Source organism: Nannobrachium achirus (genome assembly GCF_963921795.1).
Source record: "Nannobrachium achirus genome assembly, chromosome: 2".
NCBI classification, from domain to species: Eukaryota; Metazoa; Chordata; class Actinopteri; order Myctophiformes; family Myctophidae; genus Nannobrachium; species Nannobrachium achirus.
The window spans coordinates 29,893,941-29,912,946 of NC_137811.1; the positions used below are offsets into that span (position 1 = coordinate 29,893,941).

General features: G+C 40.4%; 3 protein-coding genes across 3 annotated transcripts; all 3 read right to left on the minus strand.

Moving 5' to 3' along the window:
* Window positions 1–1,490: 1,490 nt before the first annotated feature.
* On the minus strand, window positions 1,491–2,627 carry LOC308297593 (interferon-inducible GTPase 5-like; the record flags this gene model as incomplete). Its single annotated transcript, XM_080741089.1, has 1 exon — window positions 1,491–2,627. One exon carries the CDS (start codon window positions 2,625–2,627, stop codon window positions 1,491–1,493), a length of 1,137 nt encoding a protein of 378 aa, XP_080597215.1.
* A 7,960-nt stretch (window positions 2,628–10,587) lies between these two features.
* On the minus strand, window positions 10,588–11,727 carry LOC308297599 (interferon-inducible GTPase 5-like; the record flags this gene model as incomplete). The annotated part of the gene is made up of 1 exon (XM_080741104.1): window positions 10,588–11,727. The coding sequence occupies one exon, from the start codon at window positions 11,725–11,727 to the stop codon at window positions 10,588–10,590; it is 1,140 nt and encodes a 379-aa protein (XP_080597230.1).
* Window positions 11,728–15,291: 3,564 nt separating this feature from the next.
* LOC308309180 (trypsin-2-like) lies at window positions 15,292–18,623 on the minus strand. The gene is made up of 5 exons (XM_080754667.1): window positions 18,556–18,623; window positions 17,835–17,985; window positions 16,999–17,258; window positions 15,816–15,952; window positions 15,292–15,602 (listed from the first exon to the last, which is right to left on the minus strand). Exons 1-5 carry the CDS (start codon window positions 18,593–18,595, stop codon window positions 15,450–15,452), a joined length of 741 nt encoding a protein of 246 aa, XP_080610793.1. The 5' UTR covers window positions 18,596–18,623; the 3' UTR covers window positions 15,292–15,449.
* Between the last annotated feature and the right edge of the window lie 383 nt (window positions 18,624–19,006).

The window sequence follows — 19,006 nt, forward strand, 5'->3', positions numbered from 1 at the left end:
AAGCCACCCCAAGATATCAACTAAGGCATTATTCAGTACTGAAACTGACGAGTGCTGGAATGTACTCTACAAGAGAATGGTGGGTAAAACTACAAGGTTATCAGCGAAACCTGGCAGACGACAAGTAGACTATTCTGATATATTCTCAGATACCCTGAAGCAAAATACATTTGTTTGTTGAGATATATTAGGTTTTTGAATGTTAAGATGTCTTTATTTCAACCAATCAATCAGAACATAATGGCACACACACATTGGGAAACTGATTATTCAACCCTAAAATACTAAATAACAAATAAAATATTAGTCACATTAATCACAACTGTACACGCCTCTGTTATCATTAACTTTGTTTGTATGACCTTGTTTAAATTTCAGCTGAGCATGGCAGAATTGGTAGGTACAAAATGTAAGTGGGAAGTGGGAACAGGTGCAAAACAAAATAAATTCAATGCAATTTTATTTTATATTAAATACATTTCCATCCAAAATAAATTGATAATTTGATTTGTATGTAGGCTACGTATTCAAATGGAATAAAATCAGTACACATGAACTGTGGATATAATATTATTCTCTGTTTGCAGTCACAATTACCATCAAACACTAGGTCAACATAAAAAAGTCCCTGTGTATTAAATTCTGCAGCGTGCTGTTTTGCCATGTTTACCTGAATTTCCTACATTAAATTGTGAACTGGGAAATGTAAATAAAATGTGATGTTCATGTACCAGTATGACCATTTCTATTTATTTTGATTTATTGTGTTTTATTCTTGTGATTATCAGCTCTCAGTATAGAAATTATAGACTTGGATATACTGTAATAACTAGGCTGGAAATTAATATGTCCTTGCTGAGAGAATACAACATTACCAGTAAATGTATTTTAGTATATTTATTTGATGACAGATGAACAGATGACAATAATAAGAAAGATAAATTCATTCAGTGTCCATGCACCTCTACAAATGATTGAATTGATGATTTTGTTATGAATTCCTCGTTCACATTACAAAATAAAAAGCAGGTGTCCTTTCTATCTACACGCCTTCCTCTAAAACGGTGTCTCTAGGACATTCCTTTACAAGCATACTCACAACATGGTAAGATTATAATGAATTCATTCACAATATTTTAAATATGTTATTGATGTTATTTATCTTACGTCTATAAGGATCGGGAATTCTAATAATTCCAGATGGATTCAGCTGTTTTAAATGAAAGGTTATACCGTACATTATTTACAAACCTATACTGTTTATGCAATATATAGTGTGTCTTATAAATCACCTCTAAAAAGAGACCACAGTAATACTGTATAAAAAACTTCTGAATTCTCCTAAAATGGGTAGTTTTACAATTACATTGCTACAGTATACTGTACATAAATCATGTTAATCTCACTATTGTAACCTTTTGTAAATACCAGATTTTCAAGCATTTACAGTACAAAAACATTACATGCCAATCATTTTTACAATCATTTCATCACAAACCTGCTGCAAGAATCACTAATCTAGCATCTTCTGCCATTTCTTGTATTGCCTGATTTAGAAGTTGAAGAGTAGTGGCAAATGCTATCACCATGTTAAGGGCCGGGACACCAAACAGCATAACCTCCAAAACCTTTGCCACTATCATGCCTGTTGTGTGAAACATACTGGCCACCACGGTCTTATCTACTCCCCTGGAAAAGCGAGATTTCATCACCGATTTCAGTGTCATTGGCGGCTTGTTCACTCGCACTGCCAGTGCTTGGATGGATTTTTCATCCAGGCCAAAGGTAATCAAGGCATGTTCTAGGAACTTTACCATGATACCAATCTCACAGCCAATTGAGAAGCCAGGAAGGAGAAGAATGTGCACTGTGCCGGCAGCAGCTGCAGCAGCGGCCCTTGCTCTCTTTTTAAGGTCTCTCCTTTTCGTCTCAATCATGCTCTGGGAGCATACAGGCAGAGCTTCAACCAGAGCAGACCACTTGTGGTCAGACAGGTTGTCCTTCAGGGAGTCAATCAGCTTCTGGAAATCATACTTCCCCAGGTCCATGGTGGAGATCAGGAAGACTTTGGGGCTCCCAACGGCCGCAAGGTTTTCTCTGCAGCTGAGACGGATCTTGGTGAGAATTTGCTCCTCAGTGACATTCTTTTTCCGGGTTTCAGCATGCACATCCTGATCAACCTTCGATCGAACAAAGTAAAACATTCTCTTCAGCTTCTTGATCTCTTTGGCCAGCATGATATCATTCTCTTTGAACCTAAGAGAGCCAATTATGATGAAGAAATCATAAGAGTCAAACTGAACTTCTTTGAGATATTTTTTAGCTTTGAAGTGGGGCGTACCAATTCCCGGCAGGTCCCAGATGTAAACGTTGGGCATGGTGGGGTGGATGTATCTAACGGCTTTCAAAGTGGTCTCAGTCGCTCCAGTCTCTGCTGCCCCTTCGTCTCCATTTCCAAGACCTCGCATGGCGTTGACAAAGGAAGACTTTCCCACTCCGCTCTCTCCAGTAATGGCAATGTTCAGAGTCACGTTCTCCAAGAGGAATTGTTCCTCTTTTGCTTTGGCTGCTGACTGGTCAGGATCAACTGTCACATAGCTCCGTGCTTCATTCATAACTTCACCCATTATCTCGTTATGATAGCTTGCCCCACTCGATTCAGCAGTTTCATAGATAGGTTCAGCCATGATGACCCTGATGAGACTATAGCTGTCATACGCATGTAGCTTCTATGCACAATGTTGCAGGCAATGCTGCAGGCAGGATTCACAGGTGCAAATAACAAACTTATGAAGTCAGTCAGCCAGTTAAATATGTTCCTGTCATGAATCTATGACAACTATGCAGATACATGCTGTTGATTCCACACTCGGGGGAGGGAGCACAACTGATCTCATTTCCAGCACCATTGCTGTATAAAGAATAAATATCTTGAATCACTTTTAAACTATTTTGTCAGGCATTGTTGAGCAGCACAGTATCATCCCTTATATAGCCTAATGACAGTGTTGTGTTTAACTGTTTGTGTTTGATTTTATGTGGTTATGAGTGGATTGAAAACTTGGGCCTGAGCACGATTAACTTTACTTTGAGCTTCCTATTCACTGAAACCATACATAGTAAAGACTTTAACATTTTTGTTTTATCTGATTCACCATGTCAGAAGAGTCTCTTTATGAAGATCCTGACATCCTCAATTAGTGGCGGCTCCATACAATTCTTAATGGGGGTGCTGGAAGGGAGCTTGGCTATTAATGGATGTGCTAAGTAGTTGTGGATATAGCCTACCAATTTATATACAGTATAAGAGCCTAAACAAACTGTATTTATTTTTATTTTATTTTTTGCTGGGCTCCAAAAGCCTATACGTACAGCCAAATATCTTGTGCTGCAGTGCAACATCCGCTATTCTGTTAAACAAAACAAAAACAAAAAAAGCCTAGTGTACTATTATTGACAAAGCAAATCACTGTTCAATCAGTACCATTCAAGTATCGCAAGTGTTAAGTCACATTAAATAAATGGTAATACCATCAACAAAAGGAGTGATGTATAGGGCAGGCTATAGGCTGCACAAAATGCAGATACTGATAATTTCTGTCACATTTTATTTTTCTCCTAACTTATCATGAAGGACTTCTAGTGGGCAGGAATCTTTTTGTCACAGATTTGAACAAAGATCATTTTATTTGATGACAGAAAAAAAAAGTTTGAGCATTTCTTGGGGGTGCTACGGAGGGTGCTATGGGCTTCTTTGGAGGTGCTAAAGCACCTGCAAGCACCCCCCTAGCGCCGCCTATGTCCTCAATGAAAAGGAGGCGCACGCACACAAACACTTTTTTGTGTCATCCTTTTGACGTTTGCTTTGTTCTGTGTATACTGTCAATCAATCAATCAATCAAACCCCATGAGGGGAAAAAGTAGATGACAGAATATGCCATGGTTGTGCTTAGTATAGTGATGCAAGATACTGTAACATGATAACATTAAGTCAATGGGTAGTTTCTGACCAGAAACCGAATAGATCAAAGAGGCCTCTTCCTATTCTATGCAATTGAAACTGATAAAATGCTTTTACATGTTTTGACAGTTTTCTTACAGTAGCATATGTATACTGTAAATGCAAGGAGTAAAAAAGGGAAATGTATCAATCAATAAATAAATCAGACAATCAGATTATCTGTGATAATCAGTGTATGAAGCTACCCTCTGGGCCTGGGGTACCAACTAAACTGTTTATGGGAATAATGCCTGCTAACCTGTTTTAAAGTTAATGACTGGAATGTGCCGTGCTTTGTCTGTCTTCCAGGAAAAGGCTGTCCCGAGAGGTTAGCAACAAAACCTGTCAGACCACCCGTTTCTGCTCTCTATTGAAAGATGATAATAGGCCTACCCCGGTATATTAAGAACGAATGAATGAATGAATACACAACAACCATGTTGATCAATGACTTCTGTAAAAGTGATGAATAATCATTCCAATAAAATGCTCCAAAAATTATGTTGGAAAGATATGGCATGCTTTTACATTTGTTTAGATTATTTTTAGACTTTTGTGTGTGTGTGTGTGTGTGTGTGTGTGTGTGTGTGTGTGTGTGTGTGTGTGTGTGTGTGCGCGCGCGCGCGCGTGCGTGTATTAGTATATGGCAAATACAGCTAATTAAAGATTGAAACGGCAGGTTGCTGCTATGGCTCATGCATGCTATGAGCCCTTTACATATCTACTGCATACTGTGTTCTATTCGTCTGACATTCAATGTTATATGAGATACTTTAATGGTTTCCTGTGGAAATAAGCTTAGTCTTTTCATGGATCTCCTTTAAGTAGACCTTGTACCAGTGAACTGTACCATCATGAAAATGTACCTTTTCCTATGCAAACTTCTAATAAAGTCTTCAATCAATCAATCAATCAATCAATGCATTTGCGTTCACGCTTTGCCTTCTGGTGTGTGCTTGCGTGTGCTATGTCTGTCCGCGTTTGATTGTGCATGCATCATTCATATTATACAGGTGCGGTGGATGGATTTTTCATTATCATGTTAATACCTTTTACCGGTATGGCGGTATCTCCACAAAATGTTGTTTGGAATGAAATAATAAATAAATAAATATGACAAATGATTAAAGATTAATCGCGGTAATGAACTCGACACTGCGGAATGTATTACACAAACCGCAGTATGGCGGTATTGAGGTTAAGCACGTGTGTGCAGCCACATTTTGCCTTCCTGTCTGGGTATGCAAGAAGTGCAGGATGCATGCATTTCTTTTTAGGTTTTACGTTTCTGCAGTCCACAGTATGTCTGCAATAATTACTGAGCCAAAAAGAAATATAAGCAATTGTTTTAAAAGCCAATCTACAAGCTCACAATGACCCATTACATCATGACATGTTGAGAGATTGTAGATCTTAGAAATATTTCAGAAATGTATTTACATGGCCTATAATGACAATGCCCAAATGGGGGATGCCAGGGTTAAATAGGTTAAGGTATTCTGAAGAAAACCTTAAGACTGCCTGGAGGCTTATTAGCAGTGGCATGGTGAAAGTCTATTCCGTATTTGGGATTTCAATAATTGGGTCTTATCAGTACAGTTCTTACATTGCAGGTGCAGACGTGAGTGAGTGCGTGTCAGTATGGTTATTGCAGAGTTTGCTGGCTTTTCAGAGGACAGTTGAAGTCAGGAGTAGATCAAGTTCTACCAGTTTTACCTTACCAATTCAAAAAATATTTTTGGTAATTCAAAAAATATTTTTGGTATGATAGCTTCGATAGTTGTGGTTTCCTTCCATCACCATTACGGTGATATATTGATAAGAAATCTTCTATCATGATGAGACAGTCTTAGAGTCAGACATTACATTGGTGTGAAGTAAGAGATATGTGGAACATGTTATTAGTTATATATTGTTATTGATTGACACTTTCAAACACTTTCTCTCAAAGGTGAAAATATTTTTCAACAAAGGATTATACACAGGTTTTGCTATTTTCAGGGAATTATGGTAGGCCTAGTTATAATCAAACATTACTTCAATCTGTCTTCTCCTCATCTGATGCAATCATGTACAATACCATGTACAATACCACACATCTCATGCACATATTAGTGAGCATGTCATCCCAACACAATTACAAGTTACCAAAAATAATATATGTATAGACTATATTTTTCATTCAAAAGAAATAAATAAAACTAAAATGGGCCACAGACAAGTCTTGCCACGGACAGATTTGTCTGTGTAAGGGCATGTTGATGACCCCTGAGCACAAGCCTTATTTAATGCCGGCGCTTGGCTTAGCTCGGCTCCTGGAGCTGCCTCCTGCGCTCCGGTACCTTGAGTCTAGAAGGTGTTTTTTTGTCAGAGAGTGATAATCAGTGTATGAAGCCACCCTCAGGGAGACCAACTAAGGCATTATTCCCATAAACCTGTTGTGAGAATCCCGGTAACGTGTTTTAAAGTTACTGAAGAGGCCTTTGACTGTAATGTGCCGTGCTCTGTCTTACAGGAAAATGTTGGCACAACCTATAGAGATTGGCAACAAAACCTGTCAGACCACAAGTGGTCTGCTTTTTTCTCTTTGCTCCAGAAACAAACAGAGTGACACTAATACTCTCTGGTATATTAAGAAAAATTAGAACACTATTAGAACTGATTCGCTTGCTGGGAAGCTCAACAGGTCATCATAAACCCCCCACTACAATCATTATCTGACATTCAGCATCTGTGGCTCAGATGATACTGCTGTGTGAGCATTATAAGTTATTCAACTGTGTTAACTTAAGAGTAATGCAGTTGCTGTTGATACTGATGATTTGTCTGTACTATGTATTTATAGATCCCCCCAAATGGTAAATTTAATTTGATATAGTGGTCTGGAGGGGGCAGTGTTGTACTACTCTTCACCATATGAAGACTGAATGTCTTCACCATGTGAGGGCTGTGTGTGTGTGTGTGTGTGTGTGTGTGTGTGTGTGTGTGTGTGTGTGTGTGTGTGTGTGTGTGTGTGTGTGTGTGTGTGTGTGTGTGTGTGTGTGTGTGTGTACCGGTATGTGTGTGCGTGCAAGCGTGCATGCGTGCGTGTGCGTGTGTGCTCGTGTGAGATGAAGGCCAGCCCCTTCCAGCTTCCTATTGGAGTGTGGAGCAACAACTACTTCCAGTGGTGTCTCATGGGTGCCCTCCCTGGCACCCTAGGGCAGTTGGTTCTAAACCTTTTAGGCAACAACCCCCACACCCTGAGTTGAGGCATTCGATTTTATTTGACACGGTTCCACAGATCAATATTGTGAAACTAGCTGATCTATGAGCTCACAACGCAATGCAATGAGTATCAGGGTTGACCCCTCCGCTTAGGGTCTGATCACCCTGATTTATTTCTCAATAATGACCTGCCTAGTCCCCACTGATTCTCCCACACAATAAATAAGTAAATTCACTAGACACACTCTGTCAAGGTGCCAACTTGCATCTTGTGCACTCGTGACCATATATGGCCAACTTGTGCGCCAGCAGAGCGCGCAAGTACTGTGATCGGTGCTGTTCAGTGCTGTCTGTATGTACAGTATGTGGGTGGACAAGCTGGCACCTCGACAGAGGTACACACTAGCCCTTACCCGTTCAAAGATATGAGCTCCGAAATGATGTGCAGTGTGTGGATTATGGGATGTGCACTGTGCACACAGTATATGAGGGATGGAAAGTAACTTTAACTGGTGCTTGCATGCTAATATGTAGGAGCATCAATGTAAGAAATACCCGTTCCATTTAACGGCTACAGAGATACTGTGTACCGATCTGCATGATTTTGGGGCAAGTTGAGCCACATGACCACTTTTTTTTTAATAAGGCATGCTTTTATGGCCCTTTGTCATAGATGCTAACTCGTGATTTCAAATGATAGAAGACATCCTGAAATATGTCTAGATGTTTTGAAGCTGCCATCTCACTTTTTCTTGCTTCCAGGGCAACTTAAGCAAAAAGTGGTTCATCTTACCCCGTTCTCCCCTACTAGCTGCCTTGGTAGCCTGGAGGCAATGATACATCATACATGTTAAAAGTATATGCTATTTAATATCCAGGATATACTATCCTGGAGTGTTTGGCATACTCAATCGATGGAGTACAGTTCTTGGACATGGATTACCTGAATGTACCTGAAAGTCAACAGGGGTTTACGTGTGCTATTTGGCTAACTAGCCATGTTGCTATTACTAACAAGTAGGCCTAACAACAGCACTGAGTTCAACTGGAATATCAGATCGCTCGCCCCAATTCACACTCGCCTCAGGCGTCTATCCGGCGGAATGGTAGAACCTGCCTGGTATTCCTAAACGTAACCTCGGTAAACTATGCCTAAGCGGTTAAACGTAACCTTATTCCCAGTGTTGTATTGCTCCGGTCACGAGGGCAGGCACCGTCCCGCTCTTTTCTGAGCAGGGTCACGCCTCTCACGTGCTCGGACATGCAAACAATCCCAAGATCACACCCTTGACAACGTTTACAAACGCTAGTGTGCACAAATGGGTGTTTTAACAAAGGAACAAGTCTGTATGCATTTGAATACCGTATTGTATTGTATTGTATTGTATTGTATTGTATTGTATTGTATTGTATTGTATTGTATTGCAATACAACACAGTACTGCTTAACCTCAGTAAAATGATGACAAAACCTAACCTTATTTCTAACCTTATCCTCAGTAAAAACAAACACAAGAACCACCCCACCGGGCAGTCAGCGTGAGGTCGGCGGGAAGAAATCAGGGCGAGTGTGAATTTGGGGCGAGTGATCTGGTTACCGATCAACGGTAGGCTACATGAACAAATGACGATTGCTATTATCTCCATACAGTCAACCATTTCTATCATAAGGAACATACAAATGACGTTCAAAAACTAAAAACAAAAACATTTGTTAGGAAATTCCTCCACCCTGCCAAAGGCTTTCATGTTATTTACCCGACCTGTGAGAAGACTGTCTGAATGTGCAAAGAGGTCGAGCATATATACATTACGCACAAAAGGAAACTATATCTACCTTTAATAAAACCAGAACTTTTATATCATTTTTATTGTCGATTAGTCACCTTTACAACGAGGTACAGCTTGTAAATGAGCAGCACAGCTAAACGTGTGGGTAGCGCCCCTCAAAAAATGTACATAATTACCTGAAATACTGTTCTGCTGGCATTCACTCTCGTTTTGGGCTTCCCTGACACTAAGTTTAAACCCATTTAGACCTGGTGCCACCTATAAGTTGTTTTACCTTTCAAACCAAATGCCACATACATACATAATAGCAACATCATTCATTTAAATGTTTTGCAGAACAGTATTTCAGGTCATTTTGACAATATACCTGTATATACTGTATATTCATTCATTCATTCATTCATTCAACCTTTATTTAATTTCTCGAAAAGATCAATTGAGGGAGATCCTCATTTACAATGATGCCGAGAATTACAAACATAATTAATACAGAAATAAAGCAGTGTTGACAACAATCAGTGAAAACAATTACACAATCACACAACCATATATATATATATATATATATGGTTTCAGTTTAGTTTATTTTATTGAGTCATTTCCCATTTACAATAATTCAAAAATTCTGTAATTGCGACTCACAGCTTGTCCGTGTCCGTGTAGACGTGTGTGTACACATTTTTACAGTCTATGGGTTGGTTCCCTTGACACATCAATGTGACATCAATCACAGGTGACATCACCTATGTAAAAGTCCATATGGGTATTCCCCAGAATCCCTATTATGCCCATATATGAAGATCCCTGATGTCATCGATATATATATCACTGGCCAGATGGCCAAGACATTGCCCACATCTGTGTGGCTGGTTCAGATAGGGATCTCCATGTATGGGCATAAAATATATTGTATGTTGTGATGTCATGGGAACCACTCTAACAGAATCCCTTTTATGCCCATATGGAGATCCCTGATGTCATCAATATTAAGCCCATATCTAACAGGACTTATATACTCATATTGGAATGCCCATATATGGAGGAAGACAGCCCATATCTGGGAGGCTGGTTCAGACAGGGATCTCCATGTATGGGTATAAAAGGGATGTACTATATACAGTACATGGATCTCCATATATGGGTAACTGGTCCGATATACATCACTGGCCAGATAGGGTGAGGTTGCATGTCGCCCTGAGGCGTCTTACTAGTAATAAGAAATCCAGTAAGATTCAGCAATGTGTTAAATGAAAAGTCATACATTGTAGTTTTGAATGGTAAATATATGTACATTATTCAGAACATTGTTTGTGTGATAGAAATTATGGCGCACAGTACTGTAGAAGTCATATAAATCAAACAAGGAAAATGTGTGTTCATGTGTGCCAGGAAAAGACAACATTCATACACTATAAGAACGTTTTAAAGCCTCCTTAATATTACAAATTACATTACCATACAAAAACTGGCCCTTTGTCTACCCCTAAGAAGCTAATGCCTACACTGAAAACCCCAACATCTTGTAATTACTGTATCTACAGTAAATACCGGTACAAGATGACTGAACCTGCATTTCACTTTACAATAAGTTCAACACAAACCTGCTGCAACAATCACAGCTTTAGCATCTTCTGCCATTTCTTTGATTCCCTGAGATAGAATGTGAAGGGTTGTGCCAAATGATATCCCCAATGTAATGATCGGGACACCAAACAACAAAGCCTCAATTGTCTTTGCCACCACCATGCCTGTTGTGCGAAGCATTTTGGTCACCACTTCGTGATTTACTCCCTCGGAAAAGCGAGATTGCATCACTGATTTCAGTTCACTTTGTGGCTTGTTGACTCGCTCTGCCAGCGCCAGGATGGACTTTTCATCCAGACCAAAGGACACCCAGGCTTTCTCTAGGAACTTTACCATGATACCAATCTCACAGCCCACTGTTAAGCCAGGAATAGGGACCGTTACTGTGCATGCAGCGGCAGCAGCAACGGCCCTTGCACTTTTCTGAAGCTGTCTTCTTTTCTTGTCAATCATGCTCAGGGAGCATACAGGCAGAGCTTGAAGCAGAGCAGACCACTTGTGGTCAGACAGGTTGTCCTGCAGGGAGTCAACCAGCTTCTGGAAATCATACTTCCCCAGGTCCATTGTGGTGATCAGGAAGACCTTGGTGGGGCTTCCAACGGCCATCAGGTTTTCTCTGCAGCTGAGACGGATCTTGGAGAGAACCTGCTCCTCACTTACATTCTTTTTCCGAATTTCAGACTGCACATCCTGGTCGATCTTTGATCTGACAAAGTAAAACGTTTTCTTCATCTTCTTGATCTCTTTGGCCAGCAAGATGTCATTCTCTTTGAACCGAACAGAGCCAATTATGAGGAAGAAATCATAGGTGTCAAACTTGACCTCTTTGAGATACTTTTTAGCTTTGAAGTTGGGCGTACCAATTCCCGGCAGGTCCCAGATGTAAACGTTTGGCATGGTGGGGTGACTGTATCGAATGGTTTTCAATGTGGTCTCAGTCACTCCGGTCTCTGCTGACCCGTCATCTCCATCTGAAAGACCTCGCAAGGCGTTGACAAAGGAGGACTTTCCCACCCCGCTCTCTCCAGTAATGGCAATGTTTAGACTCACATTCTCCAACTGGTCTTGAATCACTTTTGCTTTAGCTGATGACTGAGCAGGGTCCACTTTCACATAGTCCTGCGCTTCACTCATGACATCACTCATGATCTCTTTATCATAGGTTTCCTCAATTCCAATGGGAGATGAACTCACTGCATGATATGTTTGTGCTTTGAAAGATTTCAGCATTCATCTTAACTTAATCATTCATCATCATTGAAATTAACGGTATACAGTACATACTTTTTTAATTTACCGACTTTTTTCAAATTGGTTACAATAACACAAAAAAACTATCAAGATCACATCATCATGCACATCATCATGCAAGTCAATAATTAAAACCACACAACTGCATGGGAACAATTTACAACCACACCTTTTGAAATAATGTATTGTATAGATACATTACCTTTTATGCCTGTCCTATGGCTGCCCTTTGAATGTAATCACTGGGTGTTGCACATGCAGAGAAATACAGGACAGTATTTTGTTGAGGTTATTGGATTAGGTAATTCTATGATCGGTAACATCTGATATTAACCTATACAGTACTGCAATAACTGCTCAAGTTCTTTGTCACCCACAGTCACCTGGAGGCTTCTGTTATCCGTAGCATAATATTTTTTGGATTCAATTATATGATTAGGATGAGTGGCTGGGGTGTGGCCACAGGTAGTGACTGAGCCAAATCTATTTTCGGGCTCTGATCCAACCAATCAATGGACTATCTGAATAGGAAAGAGGCTGGACTTAATATCTGGTATCAGGATCTTTTTGCAAACTTTTGGTCTGACTGGCCATACCAGACACATTCAAGTCATAGTGCCAATGATATGTGGCTTTTGTAATATCAGTGGGTTGAGGAATCAATAATAAAACTGCTGTTTGGGGATGCTCATTGGACATTTACAAATATTTGATTCCAAGACAATTTGGCTCCAAGACATTGTTGCATTCATTTATTCATTCATTCATTCATTCATTCATTCATGCATTCATTCATTCATTCATTCAATTTACATTAGAATGATTGAATGTACTGTAGCCTACCATGTCTGATGGCTTGTATTAGCAATCATGGCACAATAGATGGAAGATTAATATTTATAGTAAGAATTTAACTGGACACCAAAACGTCAACATCTAGACCTCTTTTCCTTGTGCTGGACTGTCACTCTAATTTCAAAGCACTTTGTACTGCACAAGGAATCTGTATTATTCTAAGGAAATTATACCCCTCCTTTGGGAACAGGTATTGTGGGGAGAACAATGTAAATGGACAATACAACTCAAAATGTGTTAAGTTGAAAATGTAATGTCTTGGCAAAGCTGAGAAATGAGCATCCATATTCTGGGGGGAACATTAGCCAAAACAACTGATCTACAAGCTCACGACGCACCGCTTAGATCATCTATTTTTGGTGGAGCGATTTGGTGCAATGTATCCCCATATTTATGATTGAATGAAAATGAAAATGCATATTTGCATGTGCAAGTCTTATTTTATTGTCTCTGTGCTGTAGTTTCTCATCAATTTCATTTTGCTACAAGGATGTGAACGCACATTTCAACAAAACTCTTCTGTTGTGTTCTATTTGTTCCAACATGTCAAACTGGTTTGACCCAGGAAGTAGGTATTAGGATACACTGTATGGGTTTCCCCAAAGGTTTGTAGTGTTGAGTGTTTGATAACCATAGTTTGATCAATCTAAAACACATATTGTCCATCTAAAATGATCACAGAGACAGGCTACCTAAATAGCTGTGAATTTGATCAGAACTGCATGTGAACTCTAATCATATGGACCAGTGAATATGAATGAGAAATGTTTTTTATTTTTATTTGTATTATTCAGTAAAATAACAGACAATTTATCATAGGCTTCAAGAAAATAATACTGCTTATTCTATTTTTCAAATCTTTTCAGCTTTTCAGATATATTTACATTAAAAAAAGTCTCACAGCCTGTTCATCTTTGCTTGCTCTGTCAGCACTCTTTCCTCATTCTTGGCAGCTTGAACTTGCTCTCAAAGTATGGGTAATTGAGAGAACAAGGAAAAAAAGAGATGCCGGTTTCTCCCTTCCATAGCAGCAGTTCATGGAGGGAATGAGGAACAAAAACTAGATCTAGCTAGGTTTCTGATCTTTTGATTAAAGGCCTTCCCAGTCTCTTTGTCATGGACTATCTAAAAATATATTGTGAAATCCAGGGCTATCAGGCTTAATGTGAGGGTGACTTATTACGTAACCAGCTTAATATGTCTTATAAATGGTGTTCATCATTTCTTTGAGTCTTTTGTCCTTTGCGTCTCTGTGTGGGGAGAATGAACAAACTGCTAGTGGAGGTAATGCCCTCCTCTCATGCAAGAGCATATTCATATAAACTTAAATCAGTGTGCTGTCTTCCCCCTGATTCTTATCACCTGATTGCCCAACTGCCAAATGCCCAACGTCAAAACTATTAACACAAATAAAACAACGATCATGATAAATAAACATAAAACAACTAATAACAAATACATTTAAAAAAAAATAATTAATGAATAAATGAAAAATACATTGAATTGAAATTACCTCTCTGGCTGCACATACTGTACAAAGTAAAAGGAATGAGGTCAAAGAAGCCCAAGTAAACAATAAGGAACAAACTTGTTGTCAGTGGCACGGTCTGGCACCACGCTACTTAAAAACAACTCTTGCCTTCCGTCTACACACAAGACATGACAATAACTAAGCTCAATTGCATGACGGAGAGTCAGGTTTAACACAGATATCTGATCCAATCTTATCTGCATAATCACATATTATCTCAAGAAACAAAACCTGTCAGTTGCCTTGCATGAGATTTGTGAAATATGTAATGCTACAATTTGGATTAACACCAAGAGGCTTCTTCCATCCATCCATCCATCCATCCATCCATCCATCCACCCATCTCTCTCTCTCTCTGCTTGCTGCAAATATTACTCATTGCATTAAAGGAGGCAAGTTAATACTACTCTAACTACTGCTACAATAATTGAAAGCACAGTCAACACAGTGAACATGCACATTTACAATCAAAAAAGGCGTGGTTGAAGAAAAATCTAAAATCAAAACTATCACATTTTATTTGTAAAACTGCAGGGATTTCAAATGTGATGATGTTAGCATCTCCTCCAAAGCTACATGTGCTCTGTGATTGTTTGGGGGCCATCTTTTTTCCAAACCACTGACAGTGATTACAGTATGTGGGGAGGAACAGTACCATAGCTGAGACACAAAGATGTTGACACAGCAGTGTTAGACTATCCAGCCTCTGTATTCAATTTCAAACCAATCAGGACTCAAGAGTACACTTCTGTAGGACCTCATCCAGGTACAGTAATAATGTGTGAAAGAGTGCCCTCTTTTCTACAGTGTTTTGTATTAAATTGCGTGTGTGTTTTATGTTTTTAACTTGAATGTTGGTTTATTTTAGACCCTCTACCCTGTCCTCAAGGAGACCTTGCTTTTGGACAGGCCACAATATTGTAAATAGGAATATGCTCTTAATTATATATGTTTTGCCAGGTTTAATACAGGTTCAAAGGAAACCTCCCAGTACTGGTAAAGTACATCTGTGTTAGCAATTTCATAAACAACTACAACAAATATTCAAATAAAACAAACACACTTAGTCAATGTTATCTGGTATCAAGGAAGTCATTTTATTGATGGTGCTATACTGGAGAGTAACACACCTCTCTCTCTCTCTCTCTATCTCTCTCTCACTCTCTCTTCTCCTTTCCTTTGCACGTCTCCAGTCCTCTGCTCCTGGTCCTCTGTGAAGGGATGTTGAGGCCTAGCTGTAGTTGGTGAGGATTTCATCAATCCAAGGTAGCAGAGAGCAGACCTTGGTGTAGACTCCAGGGTAGTTAGGCTGAGCACAGCCCGTTCCCCAAGAGACAACGCCCTGCAGCTCCCCATTACAGACCAGAGGACCACCAGAGTCACCCTGAATGAGGGGAGAGGAGAGGAGACAAACGGCACAGGGAAGACGAGAGGACAGGAGAAGACAGAAGATGCGTGGTGAGAGGACAGGAAAAGAGACAAAAACATTACATATGAAACACTTACATTGATTCACATATTGTCATGAGCAGTAGCTGCGGTCATTGTTTTATTTACACAGCATATTATGATCCACCAGTATATAGTGTTTGAATACCTGACAGGAGTCCTTGCCTCCCTCCAGGTATCCGGCACACACCATGCGGTCAGTTATCTGGCCAGGGTAGGAATTGTCGCAGTCCTTATCAGACAAGATAGGAAGATCCAAGCACTGCAGGTAAAATGGGTTGAACACTGGATGGGGTGATAGAAAGGTGGAGACGGAGGGAGAAAGATAATACAATAGAGGGGTGCCGCCTGCATGTAAAGTATTAAAACTGAGAGTGTTTCTTTGGATAAATCTGGCAACACACGATTCCCTTCAGTTCATTGTTCACTTAGCCTGCTTCCAGCCCATAGATCCCGCCCACTCTCAGAGTGGACTGTTTAGCTGAGTCTGAAATCAGGCTAGTGTTCACTTCCTTACTAGGGAGGAAGTGAGAAGATGTTGAATGAAGCAGCACACAGAGAAAAACTCAATGGTACCCTCTGTAAAAGTCAATGGCCCATGGAGAGGGCCAGGAATAGGGTGAATAGACATACGGACACACTTCAAGACTGCCCTGAAAACTCATCTTTCAGGAGGCCAGAGGCGGAGGTAGTTATTCTCCCATAGACAGGCAAGAAGTGAGCTTCCCCTTACCACCCCCCCCCCCCCCCCCCCCCCTTGCCTTAGAACCACCCCCCTTATCTCCCCTACCCTGTACATATACTTTTTTTATAACTGTGATGACATTATTTTTTTGTGCTATTTGTTATATCCTTGAGCTGAATATCTAGGACTTCCGACGTAAAAAAAGACTGTAAAATGACTTATTCGGTATGTTCCTTTTAGGCAGGGTGTTTAACTGTACTTGTACTGTACTATATTCTTTTAATGTATTGACTATGTTCTCCATTTTTGTCTAAAATGTGTCTAAAACTCAATCACTCAATCAAACACGGACACACACACACACACACACACACACACACACACACACACACACACACACACACACACACACACACACACACACACACACACACACACACACACACACACACACACACACACACAGACAGGAGGGAGAAAATAGTCTTCCTCTCCCGGCCGCAGAATATACGTAGGCTTACTATTTCTCACATCTATTTTCTGATCATATTTGCATGTTTCCCACACAAAAAGCAACAATTCTTCACGTCAAACAAAAATTATTATTTTCATCACTCACTCTTTTGATCACTCTCAAACCATATACCTGAATCAGTGTAGATGTTTCCCCATCCAGACACCAGGCACATGTCACCGGCCTTGGGGCAGGCCTTGGGCAGGGCTACGGGCTTGACGTACTCGTTCACAGTGGCAGGATGGGCCAGCCTCATCAGCATGATGTCATAATCCAGAGTCTGGTAATCGTAGCTCTGGTGCCAGTAGATGGCATCGACGGACATGTACTGCTCTGTGCCCTCGTACTTCCAGATGTGGTTCTCTCCCAGGATGGCGATCAGGGAGAAGGGGCTGAATTAAGAGACAGAAGAAGAGAGAGAGAGAGAGAGAGAGAGAGAGAGAGAGAGAGAGAGAGAGAGAGAGAGAGAGAGAGAGAGAGAGAGAGAGAGAGAGAGAGAAATTTACAATTTAGGCATTTACCAGAGCTTACAATAAGCAAGGTAATAAATCAATAAATACAATAACATTAATAGATCAAATGCATAGAAATAGTATTAAATAAAATAGTACTAAGCACCTATTCAGTAAATACGTTAAAAAACTAATAAAAAACATAGAAAAAATGCTATATAAATGACATGGTAATATGGTCATTGAGGGGAGGCGAGTGCTACGGTAAGTGCTATGGGCTAAGGTGGAGTCTGAAGAGGTGAGTCTTCAGACCACGGCGAAAGAAATGTGTCTGCTTGTTTTCATTTTACACTTGGATACATTTATCCACTATTAAATGCATTGATTGTTTGCAATTTCTTAATGTTTTCTTGATGATGTATTGTTGGCCATACTTCATCTCTCTTGAACATAATGAAATTCAATGAAAGTGATGCAGTAAAATGCCCTAAAAATAAGCCACAATGTAATATTAACTTTTGCCAGCAGTGGGCAGCAGAGATGATCCACTTGTCGTTGATGAGGGAGCCTCCGCAGTAGTGGTAGCCCAGGTTGATGGACACCTGCCAGGGCTGGGAGTGAGCCTCACACTGGTAACCTCCCACGATCTTGTCCATGGGGGCTGCCGCTGAAAGACAGAAAGGGGAGAGACAGTTGTTACACTACAGACAGGGCCGGACTGGGACATAAATTGGGCCCTGGCATCCTCGCCCAGACCGGCCCACCACAACCGGCGTGAACCGGACATAGAAAGCCCACAACGTGTCGAGGCTTGTACGTGTGGGCTTTTATCAGTTGTTAAATATTTGGGTGGGACTCCTGGGCCACAGTAGCCTGTGATTGGGCTACTAGGCCAGTATTCAGATGATAGACAAGCCAGTGGGCCAATCATGTGATGACTCTCTGCTCTGTGGGCCGTTGCTGAAGTTGGCCACTTCAGTAGCTTAGTGGCCGCCCAGCCCAAAAATTACTGTAACTATTCTAAAATGGTAGCAAGAAAAACAAATTGAAAAAAGAGAGACAACATTTTTTTTGTCCGGTCATATGCCCGGTATGCCAGATGCCCGGCACACCCCTGACTACAGAAAGACAAAATTGAGAATTGAATGTGTGTGCGTGCGTGTGTGTGTGCGTGTGTGTGTGTGTTTGTGTGCGTGCGTGCGTGCGCGTGTGCATGCGTGAACAGAACATGTTTTACCTGCAGCACCCAGGAGAGTTAGTACAATAAGGCCGATCATCCTGCAGCTGACTCAAGTCTTCTCTACCTGACTGGACAGGACTGTTGTGTCATTCACAGCATTTATACCTTACCTCATGCCATCTATCTCCTCTGTGTGCTACCCAGAAAGAACACCCCCCTCCCCATCCCACCCACACCCTGTTTACTCCCTCTGCCCCAGTTCCCACCCAGAAAATCTCCTAAATTGATGTCATCACATCTGGGAAAAGTCACACATAATCTTCATACAATTAAAAATATCTCTTGCTATGTTCACTTTGCTTTTAATGGGATCGTAATTTTTTTCTTTCTTTCTTTCTTTCTTTCTTTCTTTCTTTCTTTCTTTCGGGTCAATTAGTTAACATAACATATTCAGTGCAGAAAAAAATGATGTGTTACACCGAGTCTATTGTTAATTTTGAAATCTTGT

What these genes read in the sequence shown, in the direction of transcription:
- LOC308309180 (XM_080754667.1), bottom strand. Translation starts at nt 18,595, where the DNA reads ATGATCGGCCTTATTGTACTAACTCTCCTGGGTGCTGCAG. An exon ending in GCTGCCCACTGCTGGCAAAA is followed by an intron (nt 17,259 to 17,834) that starts GTTAATATTACA and finishes CTCTTAATTCAG; the next exon opens with CCCCTTCTCCCTGATCGCCA. An exon ending in GAGGCAAGGACTCCTGTCAG is followed by an intron (nt 15,603 to 15,815) that starts GTATTCAAACAC and finishes CCCCTCATTCAG; the next exon opens with GGTGACTCTGGTGGTCCTCT.